Raw genomic sequence first — 22,584 nt, 5'->3', positions numbered from 1 at the left:
TGCAATCACTTCACCAGCCACCACGTCCAACGCGTCCTTCGACATGGATGGGACCTCCCGCAACGACTCGGTGGCGTACAGCGGACAATCGACCGATATGTTTTGCGTGCGGCTATACAAGCCACAACGCACGCCACTGTAGTCACGTGCAGCCGCCTAGCGCTACACCATATGTGCCAAGTTCTAAGGCGGGTTCTCCGCGCCCTTATTACGACGACGAACCTCGGGCTGTGTCACCACCATTCCGCCGGTCCGCCAACATCCGCTGCTCAACTTCTCCACACCGACGCTCCCCATCACCGATGCGGCCTTATCCCGAAGCATGGGATGAGGAAAACTAATCGTCGCAGTCCATGAGGCAAGGGCTGCGACGCCGTCGAAACGCGGCAGTCCTCAACGTAGCCCGACCAATGTGATAGACGTGTGAGTTGACGGTGTGCGCACATATGCCCTCGTGGATGCCGGAGCCGCTGTATCAGTTACGGACGCAAAGCTTTGTCGCTTCCTTCAAATACAACGCCCATTGCTGGATTCGCCGTCCGCACAGCAGGCGCACAGCGTATTCTCCCTATTGCGGCGTGCACCGCTCGTGTTTTCATCGAGGACGTTGTATACGCCATCGAAATTATTGTGATTTCCTCGTGCTCCCACGAAGTTATCCTGGGGTGGGACTTTCTCGCCCGCCACGATGCCGTGATTCATTGCGCGCGGGCCGAACTAGAACTGTCGCCGATCTCAGATATGACGATTGCCGATAATGGCTTCTATTGCAAACAAACTACTGGTCAGGCACGACACCAACGTTCCTCCTAACTCGTCAGTGATTGTATCAATGCATTGCAGCAGCCTCTCTGTCGCCATCACACTACTTTCTCCGTCGGCCCGCTTTTATACTCGAAAACGTCTGCTGCTGCCTCTTGCGACTGTGAACGCGAAACAGGGCTCCACAGCTATTTTTGTCTGTAACCGCTTCTCATACCCTGTGATGCTGCTTCAAGGCGAATGTCTTGGCCACGTGGAAGTGATCGACGCCGTACAAATTACGGATGTTCCCGAAGACACGTCGTGCGCCAGTTACAACACGCTCGGTTTCTCTCTCTACGTCCAACCCTTTGCCCACAGGTGTGTTCGATTCATCTATGGCCGATGACCTCACCCCACCTCAGCGTTCGCGGCTTCTGCGCATCTTAGAAGAATTTCGTTCTTTTGATGTCGGGCAACCTTCCTTGGGCCGGGTGTCTTCTGTCACTCACCATATTGACACTGGCTCCCAACCGCCATTGTGGCAACGACCATATCGCGTCTCTGCCACAAAACGTCGTGTGATTAATGAGCAAGTGGACGATATGCTTCACCGCGAAGTGATCCGACCCTCCAACAGTCCATGGGCATCCTCTGTCGTCCTTGTTACGAAAAAAGACGGCTCGGTACGGTTTTGTGCAGACTACTGGCGCCTGAACAAGATCACTCGCAAATATGTATACCCGCCGCCGCGAATCGATGACGCCATCGATAGCGTACAAGGAGCAGAATTCTTTTCATCTATAGATTTACGCTCCGGCTATTGGCAAGTACCCATGGCTGACGTCGATAGCCCGGAGGCAGCCTTTGTCACACCCGACGGCTTATACGAATTTAACGTCATGCCGTTTGGACTTTGTAATGCGCCAGCAACCTTTGAACGCATGATGAACACAGTTCTCCGCGGTTTCAAGTGGCACACGTGCTTATGTCATCTTGACGACGTTGTTGTTTTTGCCTCTGACTTCACCACGCATCTTCAACGCCTACTGCGTGTTTTGACGTGCTTAGCGAACACTGGCCTTCAACTGAACCTAAAGAAGTGCCGATTTGAAGCGCGGCAGCTCACGATACTAGGTTATGTCGTCTCGAAGGATGGAATCCTCCCCGATCCAGCCAAACTTCGTGCCATAGCTGAATTTCCTAAACCGACGTCCGTCAAAGAACTGCGCAGCTTTGTAGGTTTGTGTTCCTACTTCAGGCGCTTCATTCGCTATTTTGCCGCCGTCATATCACCCCTGACGAAGCTCCTTGGCAGCAACGGACCTCTCCATTCGGGGTAGTTCGAGTGCGACGAGGTATTCCCTAAACTTCGTCGTTTGCTGACGTCTCCTCCCATTTTGCGCAACTACGACCCAACGGCACGTATAGAGCTACACGCAGATGCCAGCGGTGTTGGCCTTGGCGCTGTCTTAGCGCAGCGCAAAGAAGCGTTTCCTGATTATGTTGTGGCATATGCAAGCCGTATGCTTACTAAAGCCGAGACCAATTACACCGTCACGGAAAAAGAATGTCTGGCGTTCATCTGGGCGCTTACCAAGTTCCGACCCTATTTGTATGGTCTCCAATTTGATGTCGTCATGGACTACCATGCACTATGCTGGCTGTCGTCATTGAAGGATCCCTCCGCCCGTCTCGCCCGCTGAGCGCTTCACTTACAGGATTGTGCTATCCGCGTACTGTACCGCAATGGACGCCAGCATGCTGATGCTGACGCCCTCTCACGTTCCCCCTTGCCAGATGAGAATGCCTGCTGCGCAATATCCCAGCTTAACTTTTCTTCCGTAGACATTGGTATCATCGCTTCTGAGCAGCGCAAGGACCCCTGGATTGCCTGCATCATAGGCTGCCTTGCTTATCCGTCATCGCAGCCAACCACTCGTGCATTGCGCCGTCAAGCTCGCCATTTCGCCATTCGCGACGACCTGCTTCACCGACGCAATTACACCTCTGACGGCCGCCAGTGGTTATTAGTTGTACCTCGAAGCCTGCGTTCTGAAATCTGCGCATCGTTCCACTCTGATCCACTGTGTGCTCACACTGGGACTTTTCAAAACCTACCAGCGCCTCCGACGACGCTACAACTTGCGAGAAATGTAGAACTACATTCAAAAGTTGTTCGCTCATGCCCCGACTGCCAGCGATAAAAATCTTCACCCCACCGCTCGCCAGCTGGTCTGCAGCCTCTACCCTGCCCTACCCGGCCGTTCGGGCGCGTTGGCATCGATTTGTGTGCGCCATTTCACCTGACGTCGGCTGGTAACCGCTGGGCCATTCTGGCAGTAGATCACCTTGCACGATACGCTGAAACAGCCGCTCTCCAAGAAGCTACAGCGTGTGATGTTGCATCATTCCTGCTTCGCCGATTCATCCTGCGGCATAGTCCACCTCAAGAATTGCTCAGCGATCGCACACGCGTCTTCCTGTCGGAAGTAAATGATGCGATTCTCAAAGAGTGCCACGTTGTTCACCGTACGACTACGGCGTACCACCCTCAAACGAATGGCTTCACAGAACGCTTCAACCGTACGCTCGGCGAATGCTTTCAATGTACGTTGCCTCCGACCACATGAACTGGGACGCCATTCTGCCATTCGTCACATACGTGTATAATACCGCTACGCAGAGCGCCACTGGATTTTCACCCTATTTCTTGCTGTATGGTCGACACCCTTCGTACACGTTCGACACCATTCTTCCGTACCGGCCGGATGCAACCGAGTGCGTCCCTATTTGTGCCACGGTCAGACATGCAGAAGAGTGTCGCGACCTCGCACGGGCGTTTACTTCCGATGATCAAGAGCGCCAGAGGAGCACTCGCAGTGACGTCACTGCCCCGGTCACCTTGGATCCGGGAGCACTCGTGTGGCTCTCAGTCCCTTTAACTGCCCCTGTCCTATAATCGAAACTGGTCCCTAAGTATGAAGGCCCTTATCGTGTTCTCGAACGCGCTTCCCCTGTGAACTATGTCATCGAACCAGTTGAGCCATCTGCAGACATGCGCCGCCGTGGACGAGACATTGTCCATGTCGACCGTTTAAAGCGTTACTACGACCCGCTCATCGTGACGAGCTGTTAGGTCGCCGGACACGGCTCCCTTCTCGCTCCCGGGGAGTGATTGTAGCGAAGAGAGACGCTAGTGGGTTCAGTGCTACTGGCTTTAAACTCTAGTGGGTCCAGCGCTCATGCTCAGCAACGGCTCTCGTACTTGGAAGCTGTGAGTGCCCTGCCCGTCGACGGTGCGCTACTCCGAGCTCTCCCAAATAAACACCTTCAGAATATATATATATATATATATATATATATATATATATATATATATATATATATATATATATATATATATATATATATTCGTTCCACTATAGAAAACCCTATGGTGGTGGTATATGCGTAACTCCACGATGAAATAATAGATAACCATTGTATATATAGAATTACTGATTTAAACGCACAGAGATCGCATCGCAAGGCGAATTCTAGGCCCACCTTGACTCCCCAAACGACGGAAATTCCGGTTTCCCAGCTATCTTCAGGGGTTTGTTACTCGAGAAGGGTTATACGTATATAAAGAGTACCTGTACCCAACGATTTGTCTTGACAAAATATATCGGAAAAGATGGGCAAAATAAACTAATCACACGAGCGTAATTTCTCCCACAGATGGCGCTAGGCGTCGATCGCTCCGCTAGGCGACATGCATTGAGGCGTATGTAAAGAGCCGTAAAGAACCCTATGTGGCCATTCAAGACGGCATCACCGTCGTATTCAAGTGTGTTTCCACGAATGAAAGTCTGCCTGCGTTTCTTGTGGGTGATTTCAATCGCAAAGAAAGTACCTTTCAGGCAAGAATGGAAGACTCGTTTGGCCTGAAACTAGAATCAGACCTTAACGAGCCACCACCCAGTAGGTAACTGCGTAGGACTGTTTTCTCTTACTTTTCTTTTTTTATTTACTCATACTGTTGGCCTGTCGGCCGTTACAGAGTGGGTCAAAGCAGCACTTCAACAATTAGTACAATACATGGTATTACAAGAATACATATAGCACAAAAATAAAACAAGTCAATAGAAGTATTTCGGGAACTAGTGCAGTACATCACTAAGGCAGTACATGAATAGTGCTTTAATAGGGGAACTTAAGAGAACAAAGAAGATACATAAGCGAAATATTCTGCAGCTACTCCGATCAATATGACTATAGATGCAGTGTTAATAAAAAAGGTTATACACCATCCCCCCCCCCCCCTTAAAAAGAAGAAAGGGTGAGCAAGTATGCATGCGTACATCTTTCAATGTTGCTTTAAGTTTTTCTCAAATTCTGCCGCACTGATGCTTTCTCGCGTTAACACCGGTAATTCATTCCATTCTTTAATGGTTCTTGGGAAGAAGGAAAATGCGTAAGCGTTAATGTGCATCTGAGGTATTTGAAAAGTATTACATATGCTTTTCCGTAGTGTTCTACCTTGTTTTGCTATCAAATACTGTTCGCTGTTGATATTGAATGCATGTTTTTGTGAGAAGAAAAAATAGCTTTAACATAGCTATGCGCCTGCGTTCAGCGAGTGTGGGCAAGTTCAGTAAACCGCGCATTTCGGAGACTGAATCTGTGCGAGAATAGCGCGATAGAATTAACCTTGTTGTTCGACGTTGAACTATTTCCAGTCTGTCAATTAACCCTGACTGATAGGGGTCCCTGATTATACTGGCATGTTCTAACGTGGGTCGAACGTACGTTAAATAAGCTGTTAGTTTTACTGACTGTGAGGCTAACTGCAATTTCCATCGCAAGAACCAAAGCTTCTTTTCCGCAGTTTGGCATATTTTTTAACATAGTTCGACCAGCTTAAACTCGTAGATATATGTATGCCTAAGTATTTTGGCTTTCGGCTTTTTTAGGGCTTCGTTGGAAGGGGGGCAGAATTCGTCGTGGACCGAATAGGTTATATACCTAACTACTTCACTAATCGCAGGATGGTGCTTGTGCTGATTAAGAACAGCGGAGAATAATGTGAATCTATGAATGACGACAAAAGTGTTATGGAATAAAACAGTGTGTCTGACCAATGAAGTGATGCGTTTTATGCAGGTGCCAGTGAAGGAGATGTTGAGCAAGGACGTGTGTGATAGTTGTTCGCAATATCTACAAGTGAAATGTTTGTGGGTGTGTTTATCATATGGGAAAATAAACGTACAAACTCGTACTTCCGTTGGTGTGCCTCACTTCAATCTCCATTCATATCAATTCTAGTAAACCAAACAGGCATGTTACTTCAACGTCTACTAGACGGTGGCGGGATTTCTTGTCGACTAGGTCGTACATTTCACGGCGCGGTCTTTGTTTGGCCTGAATGTATGCGAACGGCACATCTTGAGTGCATCGCCGTACGTTAGTAAGGGGTCACGGTACGTCGGCAAACAGGTGCGCTAATGACGTTTCATCATTACATTATTGCCCGTCAGCGCCTTATCCATGCGCATCGAGCCACTGTGAACCGTGACCAAACATACTCGGTCGGCGGCACCGCCACGTGGACCGTACCTCGAAGCGATCTGCGATGCCGACAAAGAATGCCAAACGCCGATAGCTTCACGCTTTGGGCTCTCACCGCTTAGTTTGCGTTGAAGAGAGACGCGCGGGGAGGGTCTTTGGAGGGCGCCTCCTAGTACAGCGCCGCGTAGGGGGAGCCAACGTTTACAGAGGGAGAGTGAAAGCCCGCGCTGCTTTTATCTCATTAGGAGATTGAACTGGATTGGGGCGGAGACGCTCTGCGGGGCATATTCAATGTACTTTCACTGTGGACGCCGAGGCCAGTGCAAGAGTGGGCACGACGCGGGCATCGTGAACATGCGTCTGAAACATCCCTTTCTGTTTCTTGTGCAGGACGTTCTTTTCGTCAAAGGCGCTTCGACGTCAACTGAACCACGAGTCAATAATTCCGTGATGAGAGTGATGGAGCAGCAGATGCACTGGCTCGTTTCCTTGACGAGATCAACTCCGGACATGGTCATGCGCGACGGCGATACTGGCATCGACAGATTTTCAGCGCCACCATCGGCAATGTTGCCTTGCGACAATGCTATAAAAGAAGAAGCATCACGGATCTTCGCCAGCGGGCGCGGCGCGGACATCGTGAACATGCGTCTGAAACAGCCGTTTCGGTTTCTTGTGCAGGTGAGAAACGATCGCCCCGTTCACTGTTATAGAAGTAACAATGCATGTCTGCTCCTTGTGCCGTGCCCACGGCGAGTATTTTCACTGTTTGCACTGTTTGCCGCCCAATACCACCACTGTATCGGGGTGCTTCCATGCCTAGAAGCCTTGTTAATGCCTTTGTGTAAATTACTGCTGTTGATATGCGGCGATGTCGAACGGAATTCGGGTCCCATGAATGATCAGCTTACGGAGATGCACAAATTAATGAAGGACATGCATGGACGTTGAATTCGCATTGAAGCTGCACAGATGACGATGTCAAGCGACATCTTAGAGCTTAAGAGTCTGCCACAATCACTTACTAAAGATATTTCTACCCTAGATACGCGCCTAGAATCTGTCAAAAAGCGGACATCTATTTTGGATGATGTACAGTGCGAATTAACAACAACGCGTAAACTAACTGAGCTGCTGGAAAGCGAGGCGCTTAGGTTGCGCGTGCGTCTTGATGAAGCAGAATATCGTTCTCGGAGGGACAATTTAGTATTTTTTGGAATCGTTGATAACGCTTCTGAAACGGTGCAGTAGACAGAAGAAAGTGTTTTATTTCGCCAATCTCTCGAAATAACCTTAAGTGCCGATACCATTGCGCGCGCGCATAGGATCGAGCGACTTTCTACCAACAAAATTTGACCTATTATAGTAAAGTTTTCCACCTACAAAACAGAAGAAACGGTTTTTTCGAGGCGTCACATGCTCAAAGAAAGCAGATTGTTAATGCGGGAAGATTTTTTCAGCCAACACTCTTCGTATTAGAGAGTAAGCTACTAATTACGCCAAAGAACTGAACTGCCCTTTCAAACTGTGCTATAACAGATTGATTGCTAATGACCCATGCTACGGCTATAATTGCAGTACTGAGGCAGTATATGAAATAGGACCATCCAGACACGCAACCAATGCCGCCAAGTTCTCCCCGCGGCACCTTCGCTCTGGTCGCGCACTGGCTTTCTCGGGAAGCTAGGAAAACGCCAAGGGTGGCGGCGCTTCCGCTAACAATAGCCACTTGATTGTGCTCTCTACTGACGTTCGCAGCTTTTTGTAGAAAAAAGATCAAATGTATGCATTAATCAACGATTCTGACGCTGATATTGTCGCGTTAACCGAAACTTGGCTTTCTGATAAAATACCAAACGAAGATACGTTTTACTGTGAAAGAAAATACAAAATATTTTGTTGTGATAGGTATAATCGATGTGGCGGTGGCGTTCTTCTTGCTGTAAACATGGAAGTTGAAAGTTACGCTGTTTATATAAAGACTAGTTTGGAGGCAACATGGTGTTGCCTCAACCTGGATTTAAAAAAAAAACATTGTCAATGGTGTATGTTACCGCACTCCTTTTGGGTGTTCCAGTTTTCACGACGACCTTCATGATTGCCTGAATCACGTAAACATTTTGTTCCCGGGAGCGCCACTCATTCTGCTAGGTGATTTCAATTTTCATAACATCATGTTATCAAATGCGTACTCATATTCATCGCCTAATTCCGCTGAAGCAGACCATTTCTTTCACATCTGCTTTGATTTCGGTTTGACACAGCTGGTTCAATTCCCTACACGTGTTAAAAATAATACATCTTCACTTCTTGACCTTGTTTTGACATCAATGCCGGAAATTGTATCTTGTGTGTCTAACACGCCTGGTATCGGCGATCATGAAATTATACAGGCAAAGATTTCACTGCCTTTCTCACGAGCGCGACAGCATCTCAAAACAATACGCGACTACAAAAAAGCGGATTTCGATGCAATTAACAAGAAATTATGCTCCTGTTTAGATGAGTTTTTGTCCAATTTCCTTGAACGATCTGTGCAAAGCAACTGGGACTTATTTAAAACGAAAATTTCAGAACTAACCTTTAAATACATTCCTATCAAAATGTTTTTTTCGAATACGAGTGCCCCGTGGTGCAACAGATACATAAACCGTCTTTCTAACCGTAAGAAAAGGCTCTATCGCGCTGCTATGAAATCTAGGTCGGATAAAGATTCGTCAGCCTATAAATCTGCCACCACAGCTTACTTATCTGAAATGAAACGATCTAAATTTTTGTTTTTGAATCGCACCCTTCCAGATATGCTAAAAAGTAACTCGACAATTTTAGATTGTCATACGGGGCAATGAGCGCAGTGCAATGACTTTGCTAACAACGGAAGAACATCTAGTGCCTGACGAAGAATGCGCGTCTGTCCTAAATGATACATTTGTTAAGGCTTTTTCTCGCCCAGTAGTTACCAATGCACAACATACCTTGCCATTACGTCATTACTTGCCCAAGGACGCCACCTTTATTACTTCTGAGGGTATTCGTACAGTCATTGAGAAACTGAAAAACTCATCATGTGGCGTCGACAGCATCAGCACGAAATTCTTGACAAATACTTTTGAATACTCCTCTATCATTTCGGCATGCATTTTTTTTACAGTTCCTGCAGCTATCTAGCCTTCCGGAAGACTGGCTGATAGGTAAGGTTGTGCCAGTTCACAAGTCTGGGGTAACACACACTCCATCAAATTCCCGTCCAATTTCACTCACATCTGTTCCCTGTAAAGTTTTTGAACACATTACCTTCACTCACCTTGTCAATTTTCTTGAGTCGCACCAGCTTTTTACACCCTCACCACATGGCTTCCGCAAAAATTTTTCTTGCGAAACACAGCTTGTAGTCTTTACTAACGGCCTGCGTCACTTACTTAAGTCTGGATTCACAATAGACTATTTTTTTAGATTACTCCAAAGCATTTGACAAGGTTAGCCATCACTTACTACTTTTTAATCTCGGCCAGTTAAATCTAGATCCTAATGTTCTAAACTCGATTCGAGCATTCCTTTTTAATCGTAGTCTGTTTGTTTCGGCTAATAATGTTGCTTCCCCCGTCCAGCCAGTGCTATCGGGCGCTCCACAGGGGTCTGTATTGGGACCCTTACTTTTTTTTTAATTTTCATGAATTACCTAACCGATAACATTTCATCAAAAAGTTGCCTATTTGCGGATGACTGTAATTTATCAGAAAATAAATAACCAAGACCGACTTAAATACCATACATTCCGGGTGTCAAACGTTGAACATGGAATTGAACATTTCGAAGTGCAAATCAATGCGCGTATCCCGCACCTTATTAGCATCACCATACTATCATCTTGATAATACGCCTCTTGAGCCTGTTTCGTCTCACAAATATCTCGGTGTTAACATTTGTAGTAAACTATCATGGAACCATCATGTGAGGCACGTCGTCCCCAAAGCTAGCCGATCACTTGGGTACTTTCGAAGAAACTTCTATATGGCACCTCCGTCGCTTAAAGAGATTCTCTACACAACTTACATTCGTCCGTCACTTGAATACGCATCATCTATCTGGGATCCCGGTGGTACTACACCGATAAACGAACTTGAAAGAGTCCAAAATCGTTCCGTTTCTTTCATCTTATCCAATTATGACCGCACAGCCAGTGCTACCATGATGAAGTCAATACTTAACCTTCCAGAACTTGCATTTTGGCATACAATGGCCTGGCTCGCTCTTTTTCACAAAATTTACTATCACAACAATCATCTCCGCAATCATTTCATGTTTAAATCCCCTCCTTTCATTTCATCTAGAATTGACCACCTCCAAAAAGTTGAAGTTCCTCATTGTAGAACTGTAACCTATTCACATGAATTTTTACCTAGAACAACCTCCGAACGGAATCAGCTGCCACGAGCAGCTACAGGTATCACGGATACAACGCGCTTCAAGGATTTCTTGAATAACATGCCTGATAATGCTTAATTATTTGTATTGAATTTGTTCTGCTGTTATTTCTTTATTGTTGTTTTAGTTTTAGATGATAAAATTACTCTGCTTTATCTTGGATGCGACCGTTTAAGTTCATTTTTGTATTAGGCTGGTGATTGTTCATGCTTCTTATTGTGATTGTATCAGCTGCTTTTCCAGTTTTCGTCTGTAATATGCCCGTCCCCTCCGTAGAGCACAAACCCTGAAGGTGAAATAAATAAATAAATAAAAAAAATAGTTATGTGTCCTCTGAAATGGTTTGTTATATTCAACTGCAAATTGATGTTTTCACTATTTTGCCAAACTGGTAAATTTGAGACACGCATTGTACAACTCGACGTTGTCAATCTTGCTTTCATTGTCGAGTACATAGTCTGCTTTCGAACGCGCGTTCCTTGCGTAGACGCCCTGTTTTTGTTGTGGAGAGCTGGTACAATGCCTCTTTTTAATATCTTCAGCTGTTTTGGTGCGCCGATGTCTATTGTCAGCTGTTACAAATTGTAATTTGAAACTGCTGTGTTAAACACAGATTTATGAAAGTAACGTGTATTTTGTCACAGCAGGTGCACGTCAAAGGTGCACCTGCTGTGATGTGATGAATTTAAGAAATGAAAGTGATGTCACTGCACAAACATTGCTTGACCGATGAACCAGCTTGCGCGGTACATGTTTTACCGTGTAAAATAATTCCTGTAACCAACCAGCATAAACCGACCTCCTCACATCTGTTCGTCCAGTATACAAAGGTAGCCGATTTTGGATTAGTACAGCCGAATTTCCTCACGCAATGAGTTCTAAGAGGAAATTTGAGCTGGCGGCCAACTCTGATTTCCCTATGCAAGTACATGAAGAGTGCAGATGTGTATTTATGAGACAATCGCTCGTCCGATTTCAATAGACATTACTGAACTTGAAAGAAACAGAAATCTGCTGGTTACTTGAAAAGCGGAAGCGGAATATTAATTTAGTGCCTGGATCTTCATTTTTTTGAAAACCTTGCCAAGCAAAGGTAAGCAAAAAAAAGATATAGCAATATGTTCGCACATGCGCAACTTCTCAAAAAGAAGATAATCGTAGTTCTCAAATGGGCATTTTTACAGCATCTAAAGCTAACATAGTCGATATGCGAATTTGTGGCCTAAGCGCAATTATTTCAATGTTTAGGAAAGGTACAACCTTCTAAAAAATTTGCGTTATATTTCACACGTTTACGTAACAGTTCCATTTTGTCCGTATTACATGCATTTTACATGCAGTTTACAAAATATTGACACATTTCTTTAATGATTCATCACACTGTTATGAACATCAAACTTGAACATTCTTTTTTTACATTTCAGAACTCTTAACATTACTTTAGAAAAAAAGTGAGGGCCTAATAAATATCTGATTCAGACACTCCGTATGTTTGAGCTTCTTTTAAACAATGCAATCTAAAAAAAATATATGTACGAGGTTTCCCCTGTACAATTATTTCTCCTTGCCTATTTATTTAAATGGAACCTTACGAGTTTACGATCTATCTAAACCTAACAAGCTGCAACTCTTCTATAGTAATTGCCATCGATGTAAATGCACTTACTCTTGCGCGATGCCGATTCCAAATTCAGATTTCTTGGCCTGCTTAGACGTATCTAGGAAGTACTGAAAGTCTTCCTTGTAGGGTGGTGCCAATGTGTCATCGCCCTTGTACACCGAGTGGAACGTGATTATGGTGCAGAGTCCGTCGGGGGGAAACGTGTACTTCGACTTCTTGAAACCAGCCCCTAGTGTGCACAGCAGGGATCCCTTCGGTAGCGGTGCCTCTGCAAAGGAAACACGTGATTGCGGGAATGCGCGCAGTACCAAAATTAGCGGCACATGCCATACTCCACACTCTACGTCCGCGCACCACGCGCTGAAACTCGTTTCTGCGCTTTAATATGCGTGACGGTAGCGGTGCCAAGCAGCTGAGGCTTATAGAAGACTAAGCAGTACAGACAGCTGTACCTGTCGGTTTTGGCTTTGAGCGTCGGCACACGCCCAACTGCACGTGACCAATGCAGGCCAGTAAAAAACGCCCCTTCCGCAGCCCCCTGCCGGCGAGCCTGTCAACCAGGGCCGCGGCCGCTACACCGCTTAGGCTTGGTGCGGACTGGCGTACTGCCTCGCCAGCTAGACTAGGCTCTCCCCGTCGTTTGCGATCCGAGTGCAGATTGCTGCAGCATAGGGACGCCATTGCTTTATTTCTCCTTCCAGACTCCGGTATCTAAGTGGGCCGATGACGCCTTTACATCTGTCTGACAACGCGCCGCGGTGGCTTAGCGGATATGGCGCAGCGCTTAAGCACGATGTCGCGGGATCATGTCCCGGTAGTGGCGGATGCATTTCGACTGGGGCGGAATGCAAAAGCGCCCGTGTCCTGTTCAGTGGGGGCACGGTAAAAAATTAAGAATTAAATTAGGAGGTTTTACGCACAAAAACCACTTTCTGATTATGAGGCACGCCGTAGTGGGGGACCTCGGACATTTCGACCACCTGGGGTTTTTTAACGTGCACCTACTAAGCACACGGGTGTTTTTGCATTTCTCCGCATCGAAATGCGGCCGCCGTGGCCGGAATACGAGCCCGCGGCCTCGTGCTCAGCAGCATAATGAATGAATGTTTATTTTGACAGAAATAAAAAAATGCAAATAATCTCTGTCAAAGAGACTGACAGAAAGGCACGAATGCCTAAGTGTCAGTCCCCTTCCCCGACCCATTCCCAGTGCACAAAACACTCAAGCACGCAGGGTAAGCACGGTACACAAAGTGGATGCATACACAAAAAAAATGAAAAGTACATGAAATATGTAACAGAAATACTGAATTTGATTTGTGTACAAAAGAATGAACAGTCATACCTGAAGCGACAGCAAATACATGTTCACTTTTTTCTTGAAAATGTTTAGGGACGGTGATTCATTTACTATAATGAGTAAGCCAGGGTGATGATTCAAGAAATCTGCAACTATGAATGCCTGCTTTTGCATGCCGTAATTGGTACGGATCTTGCCCTTGTTGTAAATTAATTGCCTTGTGTTATAGTTATGTTCATTCGGGAGGTATTTTTTAAAAAAGGCGCTTTCATTGAGTCTTACCTCTTTAATATTGCAATGGCTGTTTTTTTGTTAATAAGGTTTTATAATGTTAAAATACAATTCTTGTTGAAAAGAGGAGCGGAGTGGCTTCTATAGGGCGCATTCTCAATTACCCGAATCATGCGTTTCTGTGGGGTTAGTAAACTATTGATGTTAGTTTTCGTCGTGGTACAGCACACAGATAAACAATATTGCAGGCGCGAATGCACTAGGCTATAGTATAATTGTTTTTTTAATCTAGAAGGTAATAGACGTTTTAATTTATTAATAACACCGATGGATCTTGCAATGCTGGTTTTAATGTTGCCGACATGACTGGACCAATTTAAGTTTTCTTCAAACGTAGCACCAAGGAACCTCTGGCACGTAGAGCGTATAATGGCTTCATCACGAAATTGTAAGACTAAGCTATCGTCAATACCTTTGTTACGAGGCCGAAAAATAATGTATTTTGTCTTTTTATTGTTTAATTTCAATTTATTGGCTCTAATCCTGTCTGAAAGATTACTGAGCCAAATATTTGCTTCTTCCTCGAGAGAAAGCAAGTTTCCACCAGAAAAGAAGATATTAGTGTCATCAGCATACATGATTATGTCAGGTGTTAGAGGCACGTTTGTGATGTCATTAATGTATAATAAAAAGAGAAGTGGCCCTAGGATGGACCCCTGCGGAACACCGTATTTGATTTCACCCAATGCCGATTTGGAATGACAAATGTATGTGTACTGTAGTCGGTTAGTTAAATAATTTTTGATTAGGTTAAGAGCAGTTCCCCTAATGCCGTACTCACTTAGCTTTTTTAACAAGATATCGTGTTTAATGGAATCGAAAGCCTTTTTAAAGTCAAGAAATATTCCTATTGTGTACAGCTTGTCTTCAAAGTTACTTATTATTTTTTCTTTGATCTTTAGCAGCGCCATTTCAGTACATTGGTGTTTTCGGAAACCGTATTGCTTTTCTGTTATAATATTATTTTGAGTACAGAAATTTAAAATTCTTCTGTTAATGACCTGCTCTACTATTTTGGAAAAGATTGGTAGAACTGAAATCGGTCTGTAGTTGTTCACGTCATTCCTGTCTCCCCCTTTAAAAATTACCGATACCCGTGCAATCTTTAATTCATCGGGGAATGCGCCAGTGCACAAAATTAAATTGCATATGTGTGACATCACTTTACAAATATGCAGCGCCACAGCTTTTATTGGTTCTGCCTTTATGTCATCTACACCACATGCTCTGGAATTCTTTAACTTTAAAAATAAGCTACTTATTTCAGCTTCATCTGTTGGTGCAAGAAATAGCGATCTGCTCATACTACATGGAATATAAGACCTGTAACCTGGGTTATCAGCATCAAACGCATCAGACGCGCCACATTGTAAGAAGTGCTGATTAAACTTATCGGCCAGCTCAGTCCCTATGAAAGATACGCCTTTATCCATAATTTCAAAAACAGGATTACGGTCGCTGTGCGGAAGCAGATCATTCAATGTTTTCCAAAGTTTTTTGGGATCATTAAGAATATGAGTGAACTTATTCTCATAGTACCTCTCTCTTGCCAGCTTTATATCACGGCCCAATTTATTCCTGATCTTCTTGTAGTTCAATAAGTACTCTGGTTGCCTTGTCTTTATAAAAGTAGCAAATAGTCTATCACGTTCCTTCATGCGTTTTAGAAGGGTGGTGTCAACCCATGGTTTCCTGCATTTCTTGCTTCTTGTAGATTCTCTTAGAGGGAAAGCTTTGTGATAAAGGTCTTTGATTACGCCGAGAAAGTGAGTGAATGCCTTGACAGGATCCGTCAATGCGTATAATTCGGACCATTCCACTTTGCTGACTGACGCTTCAAAATCAGCAATCGTGTTCTTGGTTATCAATCTGTACTGTGAGTGTGTGTTATTTTTGCGCTGTTGGTACACTTTCGTCTCACGTGTAAAAAACAGGAAAATAGGCATGTGATCGCTTACATCAGAGATGAGGACACCCGACATTAATTCAATTGATCGCGTTGTAAAACACAAGTCAAGTAGGCTTTCGGAATTGTTCGTCACCCTGGTTGGAACATTAATAACATTTTCGTAGCCAAACGAAAAAAAAACATCCAGAAACGCTTGTTTGGATCGGTTCATTGAAAGCAGGTTAATATTAAAATCACCCGTTACAATGAGGGGAGTGCCAAGCTGTGTACAAAAATCCAACATACATTCAATAAAATCTAATAAGATGGATACAACACCGGATGGAGGCCTGTAAAACACCATAGCCACTGAGCAACCACGGCGGATGGGCATGGTAAAGGACACCTTGGTGGTCAAAATTGGTGAAATCGTGGTTTGAGCACGCAAAACCCAACAAGTCTACTTTTGCGTGGGAGCACCTTTACCCTACGAGGAGATAAGAGCTTGTTATAATGAACAAAGTGCAGATAATATTATGCAGCGACATCGAAATATGTACCGCACAATTTCATGGAAAAAAGAAACAGTCTGAAGACACGTAGCGCGCGCACGCGGGAGCACGACTGTACGCTGGGGTGCTCATGATCTTGGCACGCTTGATACACGAGGCGCGTGTAAGAGCTCCTGTAAAGCTCTCACCTAAGACCCTTCCTACAGGGTCCTCGAGGTATATTCAGTAATAGGCGCTTAAGGGCGAGCTGGCTCGTGCAGGAGAGCATAGCTGCGGTCCGGGATGGTTTAGGGTGATTCAGTATACGTCGGAGACAAAAAAGTTGAGGAATCGAAGTTGTGTCAATGAAAAATTAAATATTCAAGAATGTGGTTATACGACACACTTGCATTTCAATGCTTTTTTTCAGAAGCCCCTTTTCTCAAGTCAACGTCATTAGAAGACGAAAATGCAGAGTCGTGCAATAGCGAGTGCAGAAAGACTGAGCTATGCATGCGGTGGCAAACGTTTGTAGAACCCTTATTTCTGGGCAAATGTGAATGCTGCCAGATATACGAGCTGTTTCAGCGAATACACTCAAACATCTTTAAATGTGTCCTGTGGCAGATATAACAATTATAGTTCATGAGCTGGTGTACTCGAAGCAGCGGACACTACTTGCACAAAGAATGCACATAAAAAATGGGCTAATTATTCAAAATTAACTAATTAAGTATTAACTAATTACACTATGACCTTTATTGTGGTTTACAAATTCTAGCCGTGGAGTTCGCAAGGCCGATCCATTTGGAATGAAATTTCAAGTTGACACCAGTTTCGAACTTAGCGGACAAATGCATTGGCGCTCCAGTTAACTTGTTAACAAAATGTCGTCTCATGCACCGAAGCACACAAGTAACTGGAACGCCAATGTTCGGAACTTATATCTCGAAACTGGTGCCGTCCTGAGTATTTGCTCCAAGTTGAACCGCCTTGCGAAGTCACTGCTAGAATTTGTTAATTGCAATATTGGTCGTAATGTAATTAGTTAGAAAGTTAATTAGTGAATTCTTGTTAATCAGTGGATTTCGCATTTCAGTTTTTGCGTAAGTAGTGTCCGCGGCTTCGAGTAGACATGCTCATAAAGTAGAATTGAGCTATCTGCCACAGGCAACCCTTAAAGAATGTTGAAAGTGTTCGCTGAAACACCCTGTATGCAAACTGAATACGTGTTGAACAAATACAGACTTGCGTAACATTCATATACCAGGTACGCAAGGTATTTGAGGCGATGAATTTGAATCGCCATAGACTATAATATTCTGGTTTCATCTGTCTAGGTGCTGAACATCGTCAACGCCAATCCGTCTGTGACCTATCCAGCACATTTATTCCAGGCTGCCAACTTTCAGTCTCACACTAGAGATGAAGCACATTTCCGTAGTTGCCTTGCAAGGAGACCCCAGTCACTTGGAGAGATCACCATGCTCTTGAATGTTGCAAAATTGTTTATGTTCTGGGCGAGACAAGAGTTCGTGGTCAATTATCATTGTGACAAAGACAACTCAAGCGCTGCCAGTGGTAATACGCGATTGAGACGGTGGTTGGGTTTCTCCAGCACCTGGAGGTCACGATGTGTGAGAACCATCAAAAGCCGATTATAGTCCCTGCTCATCACTGCAATGCATGCGCAGGCATGCATTGCAGGCATTGTGGGTACCCGCAGAATGCCTGCTTGCAAACATCAGCGACCGCGCAACCCTGAATATGGCATCCTGGTTCCGAATACCTTAACCTGTTTGCCGGTATGTATGGCGGGCGTTACTGACAGAATGACTATCAGCCACTCAACGATAAAAACCTGTAGACGCCTGCTACTGTGGAAGCACTACCTAACAAGAGCACGCAATATTTCATCCGAGTACATGGACATTATCGAAGCCGAATTCAAACTATGCGCTGCGAGCTGCAGCCCCCCCCCCCCCCCCCCGCGGCCTCCGCAAGTTGTTTGCCAACGCGACGAATGGCGCAGCGATGCTTCCGACCACGTTCCGACGAGCGTGCTTTGATGGCGTTTTTCCCACTCACACTTTCCTTGCGGGAGGACCGTCAAAATAAATTTTGCGTCGGCCGACATTTTCAGCTCTTTTGCTGGATTTACTAGCCCTGCAGGCTCCCAAGTACAGGCTTGAAATTGCCGATAACTTCGTTAAATTGAAACCGTGTCAGAAATTTACTCCGCTAAATCGCGAAACAAAATACACGGTGTATATTGCACCTAACAACGGGAAATAAAAATAGTTCGTTACATCGCGAATTTCGACAAATTAAGGTTACTTATATCGTAGATTCACTGTAGTATCGATTATGTAATAATTCGCGAATACATGGCAAATAATGTATGTCAGAAAATTTTACCAACCTGGTATTCAGAAAATGGAAAGTTTCTGCCATACATTGCACTGAATCTTTTACTGAAAGCGCAAAGTTATAATTAGGACCAACTAAGAAGATTGTTTCTTGTCAAAGTGAAGGCTTTGAGGATAATGCGTGGTCATAAATTTCGTGTTTATTAGAGCAACCTGCTTGGTTTTTGTATAGAGTAGCAAAGTGCCAAGTGTTTTGCTTGCGGTTACGGCTGAGTGACAAATTAAGAACAAAAGCTCTTTTCTATAGCTTAAATTGTGCACGATGGTACCACTACTTTACCAAGTAGGCACAAATGAAAAGTTCTCCTATTTATATTCGATCACGGAACACAGCTATTCGATCCACAGATAGTGCCAAATAATACCCAGTGCGGAATGCACAGGTATATACATTTTATTGCGAGAGATCGTACTGAGCCAATAAGTGCAGCGGATCGAGCAACGCAGCGTGCTATAGTACGTCATACCCACTGTGCATTTACCATAAAATATACGAAATTTCGCCTCCAATGTTGTGTTTTATGTAAAAGCATTTGAAAAGTTTTCGCATCTTAATATAGCGAATCTTCGATTCCATAAGTAAATTCAATCGTACAATAGTCAATTTATTTTTGGAACATGTCAAATGATCCCACACCTATAGTATTCACATATGTTAACAATGCCTAAGCAAGGGAACGTTAGTGGGCGCCACCCATGACCATCGTGGTGGATGTGCAATATCCTTTTTATCATGAGGCCACTTAGCCTACGAACATTTTAGGGACACACAGCCAGCTGATTAGCATTTGTGTGCGACGTGATAGGACCAAACCTGCAGGAGTGTTCACCCTTGCTATACAATGAATGAGAAGGGGTAAAGACGGCCAAGGTTCATGTTGGTCAGAACCATTTAAAACAATGGGCAATGCTGTCATGGAAAAGATAGAATAACTTGCTCATTGTTCCTAACGGGAATGTAAAAAAAATGGCAAGGTAAAGAACAGAAGTCGGGGAAAAAATACTTGTTATTAGTAGGTGCCGCATCCTCTGCATTACACGGAATAGCCACGTGATGTTCCTCCTAGCACTTTGCACAACAACGACGTAAAAACACACGCATTGTTAGACAATGCAACAATGCAGCGCTGAATGTGCGCAGCACCAATTCACACAGCGCTTATCCTTAGAGCACCAACGCTTGCGTGACTTGGAGGGTGCGGGTGCGACCTATGTGTGCGAGTACAAGTAGTTTAGTACCGTTCGGCCTTAATGTTTTAGCACCTCTGCGAAAAGTTCAATTTTTTGAACGTTCCCCAGTGTATATAGTGCTCTTCGAAATGCGTTGCAATACTTAAGAAGGACGTCTGCCTGGGATAATTGGCGCAAATAAACTTACGAGTTGTCGGGCCTGGTCTCGTTGTTTGGCCGGCAGTGGGTGGTTTAGGGACTACAGTAGTTGTCGATGGTGCCCTCATTGGTGTCGGTGGTTTCCTAGCTGGGGTGGGTGGTATCACAACTGCTGGTGTCGGTGGCGCCGCAGCTGCTGGCTTCGGTGTTGTTGCAAGCACTGGCTTCCTTGTTGTCGCAAGCACTGGCTTCGGTGTTGTCGCAAGCACTGGCTTCGGTGTTGTCGCAACCGCTGGTGTCGGTGGCGCCGCAGCTGTAGTCTTCGGTGTTGTCGCGACCACTCGTGTCCGTGGTGCCACAGCTGCTGGCTTTGGTGTTGTCGCCACCGCTGGTGTCGGTGGTGCCACAAACGCTGGCTTCGGGGCTGCCGCAACAGCTGTTTGAGGCACAAATGTGCTGAGCAAAGGCACCACTACAGGGGGCGTCATCCCAGAAGTTTGTGTGGAGCCTGAAATAGTTGTGTAATTCGATGTCAGTGCGGGAATGATTGCGCATATGAAATCGTGGGATAGCATTGCAGTGGACAATGCGCGTTACAACGTTTTGTTATCACACTACTAACGTTGACAAAACATGTGTTGACGTAATCTAAGGCCTACTTACAAGCACATATTGAAATACGATTTTTTTTCTCTTCGCGGTACACTTTTATCATCACAACGAGTGGACGCCGAAAAAAAATGCTCCTCACCACTAGGACTAATGCATTGTAGAGAGAAAAATAGAGAACGCCAACATCAATGAATTTTTATTACAACGGTTTAAAAGTCCCTCAAACCGACTTACTTTCATAAGTCAAAACGCAAGCGATGTCAATACAATATAAAGCACGGGTGTAACAAGACACTTCTACTGATACATACTAGAATCAGTAGGCCAATAATACAACTATTTCTACAAATATATAAAAAAATGGCTACAACACTGATCAGCTAGAGCAAGTCGATGAACTAAATACTAAACATTTTCAAACACGTAAAGGTGTGTAATCAGGATGCCCCTTCGGATTTGTTCCGCAATACTTTTTTTGCATTGAGAATATTAAGGTACCTAGGTAAACAATGTGTATGATGGGTACTGTTGGGGACATGTAGTGCGACAAAATAGGTTAGAACAATTGGATAGCATCTCGGATTTGGCAAGGAGGTATGCGAGTTTTGTTTGAACAAGGACAAGAGTTTGCCATTTATATCGAGATCTGCGGTTTTGTACACGCTCAACAACTTGTAGGGATGCAACCTGAGTGACACTGAGGATATAAGAAGCAGTGAAGTACGGGGTGGTGTACTGGATAGCCTGCGCGCACACGGACCTCTTAAGAGCAAGGTCTAAAATATTCACAGTTCCGCCACATAGGCGAACCATCGATTGCGCTAGCAAGTCAGGAGATAGCTGTACGAAGTAATGATACTAGTTTCGTCGGCCGTATAAACTTGTGAACATTCGCTTACTTACTACATTAACAAAGATAGAATGTGTAAGCGTGACTCAGTGAAGACACAGAAAGAAACACACACAGAGAGACAGCGCTGTCTTTGTTTGTCAGCTTCTTTCTGCGTACTTGTTCAGTCGCGCGGATGGCGTAACTAACAAGGCACTTAGAAACCTCGACGAAACCTCAATCGAAACCCTCACAGAGGAAATCATCAAAATCTGGAGGAATGGAGCGCTACCAGAAGACTGGAAAACGGCCCTTATCGTGCTCATCCCAAAGCCTGGCATGGCGCCCAACATCAATAACCTAAGACCTATCTCGCTGACGTCTGGCGCCGGCAAGGTAGCCGAGCACGCGGTCCTAAACAGGCTCTCGAAACATCTCGAAGATAAAGATGTCTACCCCACAGCAATGATCGACTTTAGACCCGGGCTATCCACCCAAGACGCCATGAAGCTCCTCAAGCATCAGATCATTGACGCAGACACGAGAGACGCGAGAGTAATCGTAGGGCTAGACCTCGAAAAGGCATTCGATAATTTATCACATGACTACATACTCGACACGATCTCCAACCTCGACCTCGGCACGAGACTCTACGCTTATAAAAAATCGTTCCTGAGCGACAGAACGGCCACCCTCCGTCTAGGGGAAATCAAGTCCCAGAAATACAAACTTGGAGGCAGGGGCACCCCGCAAGGTTCTGTCATCTCTCCGACGCTTTTTCACCTTGCGCTAGCCGGCCTAGGCAAGAAACTGGATCAAATCGAGAACGTCAAATACACAATATACGCCGATGACGTAACGCTCTGGGTCCCCGGAGGTAGCCTGGGATCAATTGAAAGCGCTCTGCAGGAAGCGATCGACGTGATCGAGGAATACCTCGCTGCCACCGGCCTTTGATGTTCGCCTGCGAAGTCGGAGCTCCTCGTCTACAAACCATCGAGGAGCGGTCCCAAACCAAAGAACAAATCAGAGACACACACGTCATTACTCTCAGGACAAAAGACGGAGGAACCAT

The 22,584-nt window shown here is 45.1% G+C and overlaps 1 protein-coding gene across 11 annotated transcripts in view; it reads right to left on the bottom strand.

Annotated features, from left to right (window-relative positions):
* LOC135917740 (uncharacterized) overlaps positions 1–22,584 on the bottom strand; it is a 224,577-nt gene that overhangs the window by 136,070 nt on the left and 65,923 nt on the right. For all 11 annotated transcript variants that reach the window (XM_070536093.1, XM_070536094.1, XM_070536095.1 and 8 more), the window contains 2 exons: positions 20,118–20,576; positions 12,386–12,608 (listed from right to left, as the gene is read on the bottom strand). In XM_070536093.1, coding sequence (XP_070392194.1) covers positions 12,386–12,608; positions 20,118–20,576 — 682 coding nt within the window. The remainder of the gene's footprint in view (positions 1–12,385; positions 12,609–20,117; positions 20,577–22,584) is intronic.

Source organism: Dermacentor albipictus, chromosome 3 (assembly GCF_038994185.2).
Source record: "Dermacentor albipictus isolate Rhodes 1998 colony chromosome 3, USDA_Dalb.pri_finalv2, whole genome shotgun sequence".
NCBI classification, from domain to species: Eukaryota; Metazoa; Arthropoda; class Arachnida; order Ixodida; family Ixodidae; genus Dermacentor; species Dermacentor albipictus.
This window is presented reverse-complemented; position numbering and strand designations above follow the sequence as displayed.